Genomic DNA, 10,776 nt, shown 5'->3' on the forward strand with positions numbered 1-10,776 from the left:
CAAAGAAAGAAAAAATAAATCAAATATCAAAAGTAAAATACACAAACACCAATATAAACATAAACAAAAACAAAAATAAAAGGATTAGCAAAGTTACTAATCCCCGGCAACGGCGCCAAAATTTGATGCGTAAAATAAGTTAACACACAAAATTAAACCCTCTTTTTGACAATTGTAGTATAGATGTAAGTAGGGTATCGTTCTAGGCCGGGGATTAGGAGGGATTGCTAATCTATCCTAAATTAATTTAAAAATATTAAACAAGACTCAAGGATACAAAACTAGGCTAAAAACTCTAATAACTCGAAACACACTTAAAATGACTCAAAATAATGAAAACAATTAAATTAAACACTAGGAACTAAAATGGATGGAAATTAAATTAAAAGACTAACAATAAAGAAAACTAAATAAATAATATAATTTAATAATGGATGGGTGTTTGGTTTTGATGAAAAGTAAATTAAACTTAATTAAATTACAGAATTGACAAAAACATGAAATTAAAATGAAAAGATAAATGACGGACTAGCTAGAGGGTTCTTCTCCACACATGTTATACTTGCATACAAAATGATTTCCAGTTGTTCTTTCAATAAATTGTGAATCTCAATACTCCAGATTAACCGTGAACAGCACTTTTTTAATCTTCAAGTTTTCCTTAAGTTATTGAATTGGACGGGAAAACGCATACAACAATTCAAAACATTCTTCGAAAGTCCCCTACGTGAAAAGCACAATAGAGATACAATCAAAGATCATTAAACTTTGTGAAAACTATAAGCATTGACGAGGCATTCGTAACTATGAAAAGCATGATACTCTTGCCAAGAATTTACTTAACGTGATTGTGACTAGCAACCTTTACTACTTGTGAAAATAAGTTCATAACGATTAGGTGAAATTCACTTATATTCTAGCATCAAATTCATGCATGTAAATTAAGCGTGCACTCTCAACCAACATACACAAATCAGTTTTTATACGAACGGATAAGTAAATTGAAATCACAACTTATGAAATCACAACCGAAGGTAATCAATTCATATTACAAATATATTCATGGTTTCGAATTAACCTCTAGCCAAAATAAAATTAATTACACATTATTAAAACAAAAATAAAATAGGAGTTTGGAAAGATTAAACCGAAAGAGAAGAATGCTTCAGTGCTCTGTCCGTGCCTTTGAACCATTTTCTGCGAGCTCCCTCTCTCCTGCCTGGCGCTGTGCTTCTGTTTCTGTCTTCTCCCCTTCCCAGCTGCCAGATGGCAGCCTCTCTCTCCTCCCCCCTTATTCTCACGCTGCCAGGCTGCCAAAGGCAGCTCTCTATTTTTTTTTTCTGATTTCTCTTCCGCTCTCAGCTAAAGCTGCGCCAAAGGCAGCTTTCCTCCAGGGCTAATGCCCTGCCTGTCGGTTTTTCCTTTTACAGCAGCAAGTGCTGCTTATTCTTTTTTTTGGTCTCTGCGAGCTGCCCCAAAGGGCAGCCCCTCTCTCCTCGAGGTCCTCTGCTTCTCCCCTTTTTTTTTGCCTTGGATTCTTTCCTTTCTTTGTTCAACTCTTTCTTTCCACCGTTTTCTTTCTTTTTTTTTTTTTCTACAAAACAAAACCATCATGATGATGTTTCAAACATCATCACGACTTATCATTATTAAATATAATTTTTAATTTAATTTAAAAGCTGATCTACACAGACAGTTTTGACGAATTTATTACATAAAATTTCACTTGTTCTATTTTTATTTTCTTTGCATAACAAATCCTATAAACACAAAAATAACGTAAATAGCTCAAAAATATAAGGAACTAACTAAGAAAAGACGAGTGAATTCGAAGTAAAAATATATATAAATATGATCCGATCAATCTTGTTCAATGCTCTATAGTCGACGCACAACCTTAGGCTACCTTCTTTCTTGCGTTGGAACAAGACGGGTGCACCATATGGGGACTTGGAGGGTTGGATGTAGCCAGCATCAAGTAGCTCGTTGAGTTGCTTCCTCAATTCCTCCAACTCGGGTGGCGACATCCTATAAGGTGATTTGGAGGGAGGCTTAGCACCAGGTTCTAACTCAATCGCATGGTCGACCTCTCTCCTTGGTGGCAACTTCTTTGGCAGTTCCTTAGGCATCACGTCCGCAAACTCCATAAGGATGGCTTCCACTTGTTTCGGTAAAGGCCCGTACTTCTCCTCCCCTTCATTCAACATTAGGGTTGCAAGAAATGTGGCCTCGCCTTTCTTCCAAGACTTGGAAAATTGAATTGCCGACAAGTGTTGGGTACACTTCTTGGCTTGCCTTTCCAATGGCACCAGGCACGGTTGTCTTCCGTCGGACAGGATACAGAAAATATTGTAGAAGGGAATGGGAAAGGCTCGTACCTTGTCCATGAACTCTAACCGAATGACTACGCCATAGTCGTCCATCTTGACTACGGTGAAGTCGATCTTTCCCTTCCATGTGCCAATGTCTACTTGTACATTACGCGCAACTCCAACAATGGGGGTGGCAGCGGAATTTACCGTCTTCACGCTACCAGGCTCCTTTGTGACTCGGAGGCCAAGCCTTGTGGCTTCCTCCGACGTCATGAAGTTGTGGGTTGCTCCCGTGTCCACCAACACATGCATCGTCTTGTCACCAGTCTTGACGTCGACGAACAATGATCCTCCCCCAACTTGAGCCTTAGGTTGTGGGAGGGTTGTTTGGATGGCATTCAGTAGACGGATACATCCCATCCTTGCATCGTTACTCTCCTCGGCCTTGTCCTCCTTAAAAGCCATGGCCTTAAGGGCCTTCTTTTGTGGGCAATCTCGCATCATGTGAAGGCCGTCGCATAGGTAACAAGTGGGTTGCCAAGACTTACCCTTGCTTTTGTCATGCTTATCGGCTTTCTTCTCCTTCGGTTTGCTTGTCTCGGCCTTGTCCTTCGGCTTATGTTCTCCCCCACTTCTCTCATGGTTACCCCTCTTCCCCGTGGACTTGGAATCACCTTGGTGGCTTGATTTAAACTCAATCAAGGATTCGGCGGCGGCAATGGCATCAGACAATGTTTGCACGTGTCTCCTTTGTAGTTCGAGTTTTGCCCAATTTTGCAGTCCACTCATGAAGTACATGAGCTTGTCTTCCTCTAACATGTTGGGCACCTCGAATAACAAGCTCACGAAGGCGTTGACATAGTCTTTGACGTTCCCCGTTTGCTTGAGCCACCTTAGTTTCTCCTTGGCTTTGTACTTGGCATTTTGGGGATAGAAGTGCAACATAAGATCTTTCTTAAATTCATCCCAAGTGGTGAGGGAGAACGTACCTTACTCAATCTCCATGCTCCGACGACGCCACCACATAAGGGCATTGTCAGCTAAGAACATGGTTGCCGTTGAGATTTTAGACTCGTCATCTTCAAGCTTCAAGTACTTAAAGTATCGCTCCACGTTCCACACGAATGTGTCGAGCTCCTTTGCTTCCCTCTTCCCATTATAGGATTTGGGTTTAAAGGAGTCGATTACCTTGGAGTCCAACGCCTTGATTTCCCTCGGCCCTTGCACGAATTGCTTCACGACTGCTTCTTTACAAAACGCCACATCTCCCTTAAGTTCCCTTGTGTCCTTTATCTCTTCTTGAAGCGCCACAAACCTTGCCTCTATGTTGTCAAGGTGAACCTGGACTTCCCTCCGTATCTTGTCTGCCATGGTATTGAGAGCGCCAAGGAGCTCATCTCGTAGCCCTTCCACCAAGCCATGCAGTTCATCCTTACCATTGTCCACCATGGTTTGGATTTCCTCCTTGTCGACAACATCCTCATCAAGTCGAGTATCGAACTCGAGTATGGTTCGTTCCACCTTCTCGAGTCGCTCTTCCATGGTCTCCATCGATGCTTGCAAGTCCTTTAACTTCGGCTTGCTCTTGGCAACGTCTTGGACCTCGGCAGTACGCTCCCTTAGCTCGGAGACTCCGAACACCATCTCTCCACTGGCCATATCCTACTTACCTTCAAGTGATTCACGAACTAGGCTCTGATACCAGCTGTCACGGGATGACTCTTTAAGCCTTCCGCCCGTGCGGCACTTAGACTTGAATACCTCGATGAACAAGCTAAGTAAGCCTTCGAAGCCTCGCTTCCCCGGATCGAATCACAAAGAAAGCTAAGATAGCTTGGAGAATGCTAAAATCACTTAGAAGATGGGAGAAAGGAAGCTTTGTATTGAAACTTAAGAGAACTTTACAATTGCTTACAATTCTTGGATGCCTTGGCCAAATGGCCTTGCCTCCTATTTATAGGCCTAAGTTACCTCCTCAATGGAGGGTTCTAGAATTCCCTACTTACATCCAAAAATATCTAGCATAGTTCTAGATACAACTTTCCTAATCTAGATTGTTCTAGGTGAGGCTTAAATTTGTACACTTGTGTGGAATGTTCCGGAATGCCCTAGATTATCTTGAACGCTTCGCCATGTTCTTGATTTTTTCGGGATGTTCCAGAAGCTTCCATGAAGACAAGGCTTTATGGGCTTAGATATATGATGTCTTGGGCGATTTCTTTGTTTTTAACATATGGCCTGTGACACTAGGAAGTCCCCTACTCCCCTACACTAGTGTGCACTGTAGCTTCCTAGGAAGTCCCCTACTCCCCTACACTACCAGTGAGTACTTGAAAAAGGCAAGTCGTAATGGTCTTATGACGTGTCTGCCTGCGTGTTTTATAATTCTTACTGTTCTAGGTTTTTCAAACATAGGATACGAAGCCAGGGAGAAGCGGGTTTGAACCCTGACTTGAATGTGGGTTGCTCACTACCACTGAAGTTACGACCATATATGCACGCTATTTGTTTAATGTTTAACTGTATTAGGGTTCTTACTTGGTTTTTCTTAATATTTTGGCGGCAGCACGTAAAACCCAGGAAACTGATACAGTTATAGAAAATGTTAACTCAATTTCGGAAAAATATTTGCTTATTTAAAAGTCCTCATCGTAAAAATGATTCAATTGTCTATTTAACTAAGAAAAGGGAATGTCCCACTGATGTCATGCCAAGAAAAGTATATATATGAAGTAGAAACTGATGCAATTTCAGGACAATATATTTAGTATTTTCCTTTTTTTTTCCATAACAAAACAAGGTATCTGACTTGATAAAAAAAAAATCGATAGAGGTAGTACAAGATCATAAAAGAATAAAAGATATATTTTCTACTTGTTTGATCAGGAAGAGGTAGCACACGCAAGAGCATTTGGCACGCGAGTAATGGTGGGCTTCACGTTAGAACATTGAGAGGTAAGAGGGCCTTTATTTCCGTTGTAGGTGAGATCAATATCAGCCAATTCCACATTCTCACACGGTATGCCACCGCTGCATACAATCTGGACTGCAAGGGGAGTTGCAGATGAGCCCTTAATGTTTTTAAAGCTGACATTGCTGATCTTAACTTTTGATGGAACGTTCTGTTTACACTGGTTCCACGGGCAGTACTGTTGGTCTATGAGGACAGGATTGCTGACATTGACCATGATAATATCTTCAAAATGCATATCTGATGCAATACCATCCGAAGGAGAAGCAGGCCATGTCTTGATTCTCACACCGTTGGATGTATTAGTCAAGGTGCAGTTCTTAACTCTGATTCCAACCACAGGTTCTTCATTCGGATACCTTCCAAGACTTCCAACGCTTATGCCATGGCCTGGTCCACAAGTAACCCTAGTTACGGTGATTTCTTTGTTTCCATCGCCAATGGAAACACAGTCATCCCCAGTTCCAATGTGTGCATCAGTAATGTTGATTCCAGTTGAACGCCCGATATGGATTCCATCTGTATTTATGCTCTCCCTCGGTGCCGTGACATTGACACGTTGGAATGTGACATTGTGGCACCCCAAAACGTTGACGTGGAAATTCTTGCTGTCGAGGGAAGTTATGTCCTGAATTGTGGAATTGGTAACGAAGTTGAACCTCATATTGATGGCAATAGATTTGCAATCTTTGTTTTTGTTGCAGTCATTTTTCTTCCAAGCAAGTGCTCCTTGGCCGTCAAAAGTTCCACCACCTGATACGGTAAGCTTGTTGACGTGGTCAAAACCAACCCAAGTATCCGGTCTGGTAAGTTTGCCGCCGTCTGCTGGAGCTGTTAATTTCCCTTGTACTTGAATCTCAATAGGAGCCTTGCAAGGACCTTTGAAACTTGCTTCTGTTAACATGTACGTCCCACTCGGAACAACAACCTTACTCGGTGCCGGTGATGCACACGCATCAATCCAAGCCTTTGCTAAAGCGTGCGTGATATCAGAGCCGGGCTTTGCACCATATGTCGCACTCGTGACATCAAACACACCTGGCTCAGCTTGAGTTTTAGATGCTGACAATAAGAACAAGAACGCTGCCAGGATATTCAATTTCCGAGCCATCTTGATTTTTCACTTGGTTATTTTCTTTTTGATTAATGGAAGAATGATGAAACAACATTTGGATTTCAGGTGAATTTATAGTCCTACCTGAAGGGTCAACACCATCAAAATGACCAACCAAACTGGCTATTTTTATATATGTCCTTTGGCAGTTGAATTGTAGCTCAACTTCTATCCTATAATTAGTAAACTGTTTAGCGCATCACCAACAAAGCGCAGATGTCCAACGGAAGACAGCTTTATGCTGCATAGATTCCTTAAAAAGCATCAATGCCAACATGATTTAGGAAGTACCCATTCCCTTACAACATTGATGACCTATTTGATCCCCTTTTTCGTAACTGAAAATGTCCTGCAGCGTCAACATTTCATATTTTTTGACTTTTAGCTGAATAATTACCAGTCTTGCCAAATGATGAGTTGAGTATCGAAACTATAATGCACGAGTCCTTGGTAGAGTTGAGAATATCTATATGGAAATTAGAGACCTTGTTCAGAATCCCAATAAAACCTGATTCAACTCACCTATTTAATTCATCCACTGAACTATAGTTCTTTTGCAAGATAGCATTTTTTTACTGCCTTTTTTGTCACCTCGGTTATTTCCTTGTAGTCAACTAACAGTCTGAGGCTACATGAACTCAGTTAAAGCAATGACCAGCTACATTCAGTAATACAAGAAAAGTGAACTGACTTCAACTATTTTTTCGCCTCGTAATCCTTTAAGCAAAAGATGTCATCACCGCATATATTTTGTGATAGAAAAATGGAATAGGATATATTCCTTCAGTAAAACTATGACGTTTGATGTAAAAAAACAGTCCCAAAATCCAAAAGAGGCGTAGAGATTGATTAACCCAAGCATTGCCAATTAGAACTACAAGGAACCCAACAGATTGATTGAACTCTTATATTGTCGTGCGTATCAAGAAACTTAGCCGTGAACCAAGCTACTTTTATTGGTCAATATTGGTTCGTCTGTACCACTTGAGCATAAAAGAACTTAAGGTTGTTTCCCATGGATGAAAATAATTTAACTATAAATTAATACAAAGCGAGACCAAAACAGTCATAAGCGCTTCTGGACTTGAGTTGCTGATATCTGAAGAATTTCGTGTTGTAGACTCGTGATCAGTGCTAGCTTTTTGTTTTTCAATGTTAGATTATAACATTTCTGCATATAAAAATATTCTAATGATCTATTGTATTTCATTCCTTATTATTTGTTACTTCTTAATATTTTCTTGTTTTTGTTTAACGGTTTAATCCACTGTATTGAAAAATTTACATTAGAGTAGTGGAACTTGCTTTGAAGAACATTTTCCATTGCGCCAGAAGTTGTCAATTACGTGTGCTACAGTTATAGTGGTGTGCATTGTTGCATCCTAGGAAGTCCCCTACTCCCCTACACTACCAGTGAGTACTTGAAAAAGTCAAGTCGTAATGGGCTTATGATGTGTCAGTGTCTGCGTGTATTGAAACCGATTTGTATGGATAGGTTGTATGTATGAGTTGTCATCCTCACTTTAGCTAAGTCATAGGCTAAAGTCACTTTCCATAGCTTGTCATTCACCAGTCACTTTCCATAGCTTGTCATTCACCTTACATCAACATTTCCTAGTTGCTTGTAAAAGTTTCTTTACTTGTAATTTGGTTTTTACTTTTCCACTTGTAAGGGAAGATTTTAGGGATTGTGTTTGTGTAGTTATCCTACAATCTATTGTATCTTTCTTTTGGCTCTCTATAAGAGTGGCCTTCACTCTCTTGTAATGTTCATAATGAAATATACAACAAATATTGAAACCAAAACTCAACATGGTATCAGAGTAGGAACCAAAGGGTCCTGACTCTGTTCATTTTTTTTACTTCTTCATTTGCTCATCATCGATAGAGATGGTAGAAGAAAATGTGTCTAGTGCCGACAGTGCTCGGTGCTACTGAACGAGTTCAACTACCTTCCTTGGTCAAGAGCTATGTCACTTGCTCTAGGAGGAAGATCGAAGCTAAGGTTTATCAATGGAAGCTCTGAGCCCCCAGAATCCACTTCACCAACTTACGATGCATGGCATGCTACTGATCAGCTGGTCATTTCCTGGTTACTTAACTCCATGGAGCCAAAACTGTCTGAGCTTTTCAGCTACTCAGAGTCTTCCCTTATCCTATGGGAGTCTGTCAAAGACATGTATGGCAGCCAAAACAACTCAGTTCGCATCTTTCAACTGAAGAAGAGTGTGGCTAGTTTAAAGCAAGGTGATCACTCATTTGTTCAACACCTTGGAAGTATGAAATCCATGTGGAATGAACTCGATATGTATCGTCCACACACGACTGATTCCGCTATGCTACTGAAGAGGGCTGATGAAGACAAGGTGTTTCAACTCTTAGCAAGCTTGGGAGCGGAGTATGAAGACCTGCGTAGTCACTTGTTAATGACTCAAGAGCTGCCCTCCTTTACTAGTGTGTGTCATGCAGTCCAGAGAGAGGAAACTCGACGAAGAGTGATGAACGTTGAGCCCAAATCCAACTCTGAAGCTAGGGTTTTCACGACAAATCACAAAGCAACTGGTGATAGGGTGCTTGGCATGAAAGCAGACTGGAAATGTTCTTATTACAACATGAAGGGACATTTGAGGGAAAAATGTTGGATTCTTCATCCGGAGTTAAAGCCTAAGTTTAATAAGGAAGGCAAGATGATCAAAGATGGGAAGGGTGGAGTCACTCCAAAAACATTTCATTCAGCTTGTTTCTCAACTGATGGGATGGCAAATTTCTCAACAAATCATGTGTCCTTGATCAACTAGTTTGCTGTTTTTCTTCAAAAGAATCACGGAAGCACTGAACCTGATGAAATGACACCTGAAAACCCTACTGCAATGCTAGGGAAATTTGCTGGATTCTTGGCTGACTCGGAGAACACATCGAAAGGCAATATTCCAGGTATTATCAGTGCCATTTCCACTGCTCTTAATGCAAATGTTACACATGATTTTTGGATTATTGACTCTGGTGCCACTAATCATATAACTAATAAACCTTCTAGTCTCCACGATTTTCAAAGAACTATTGATCCAATTTTTGTATCTGTTGCAAATGGGAAAGGGGAACCTATTCTAGGGAAAGGAAAGATTAGATTGCTAAGTGAGCATACTGATTCCACTTCTCTCTATGTACCTTCTTTTCCTTTTCAGCTTTTGTCAATAGGAAAAATCACAAAAACCTTAGACTGTTTTGCCATATTTTCCCCTCACAATGTTGTGTTTCAGGACCGAGTTACTCAGAAGAAGATTGGTGAAAGGTTCTTCTTGAATGGACTCTACTATCTCTCAAAGGAGTCTAATTTTGTCAAAAAGCTCAGTGTCAACTTAAGTCAAGTTCAGGAACACCAACTCTGGCATCAACGCCTTGCCCCTCCCTCAGAACATGTGATGACCAAGTTGTTTCCCTTTTTTTGTAAAAACACACTGGAGTGTAAAACTTGTCAAATGTCAAAAGCCACTAGACTTCTTTTTGTTTCCTCTAATTCTAGAACTAGTAAACTTTTTGAACTTGTTCACTCTGATATTTGGGATCCTTCTCGTGTAGAATCCTTTGATGGGTATAGATATTATGTTACATTTATTGATGACTATTCTAGAGTAACCTGGTTGTATCTTTTAAAACTTAAAAGTGATTTGTTTGATGCTTTTAAGGACTTTCATAACCTAATCACCAATCAATTTTCATCTAAGTTATATATGTTAAGATCAGATAATGGTACCCAGTACACTTCCAATAACATGAGTAATTACTTGAGCAATCATGGCATTTTGCATCAAACTAGCTGTGTTGGTATACCACAACAAAATGGTGTGGCAGAGAGAAAGAATCGAGACTTATTGGAGAAGACTCGATCACTTATGATCCAAATGAATGTTCCTAAGAAATTTTGGTCTCAAGCCCTACTCACTACCACGTACATCATTAATAGACTGCCAACTCGGGTGTTGAATACTAAATCTCCTTTTGAAGTCAAGAAGGGCAGGCATATAAAATTGTCTCACCTCAAGACCTTTGGTTGTACTTGTTATGTGCACATTCAAGCTCTCCATCGTGACAAACTCGATCCTCGAGCTGTCAAATGTATGTTTATGGGATACGCCAGTTCTCAAAAGTACAAAGTGTACAACCCAAACACGGGGAAGCTGGCAGTATCTAGAGATGTGCGATTTGATGAATATTCACCTTATTTCCACAAAGGGTTGGAGACTGATGCTAATATGGAAGATCTTATGAACCTATTTCCACTACCTATTCCAGCAGAAATTCATGAAGTCATTCCTGCTCATATCAACACTGATAATTCTCAACTCACTGAGAGTGTAATTGATGCAGTGCCAAGCTCC

General features: G+C 40.4%; 2 protein-coding genes across 2 annotated transcripts; one reads left to right on the top strand and one right to left on the bottom strand.

Moving 5' to 3' along the window:
- Window positions 1-5,075: 5,075 nt before the first annotated feature.
- On the bottom strand, window positions 5,076-6,420 carry LOC103453494 (exopolygalacturonase-like). The gene has a single exon (XM_070810851.1). The coding sequence runs from the start codon at window positions 6,392-6,394 to the stop codon at window positions 5,195-5,197; it is 1,200 nt and encodes a 399-aa protein (XP_070666952.1). The 5' UTR covers window positions 6,395-6,420; the 3' UTR covers window positions 5,076-5,194.
- A 1,947-nt stretch (window positions 6,421-8,367) lies between these two features.
- Window positions 8,368-9,195, top strand: LOC139190857 (uncharacterized). The gene has a single exon (XM_070811347.1). It carries the CDS (start codon window positions 8,368-8,370, stop codon window positions 9,193-9,195), a length of 828 nt encoding a protein of 275 aa, XP_070667448.1.
- The last annotated feature ends 1,581 nt before the right edge of the window (window positions 9,196-10,776 follow it).

Source organism: Malus domestica, chromosome 13, assembly GCF_042453785.1.
Source record: "Malus domestica chromosome 13, GDT2T_hap1".
Taxonomy (NCBI): domain Eukaryota; kingdom Viridiplantae; phylum Streptophyta; class Magnoliopsida; order Rosales; family Rosaceae; genus Malus; species Malus domestica.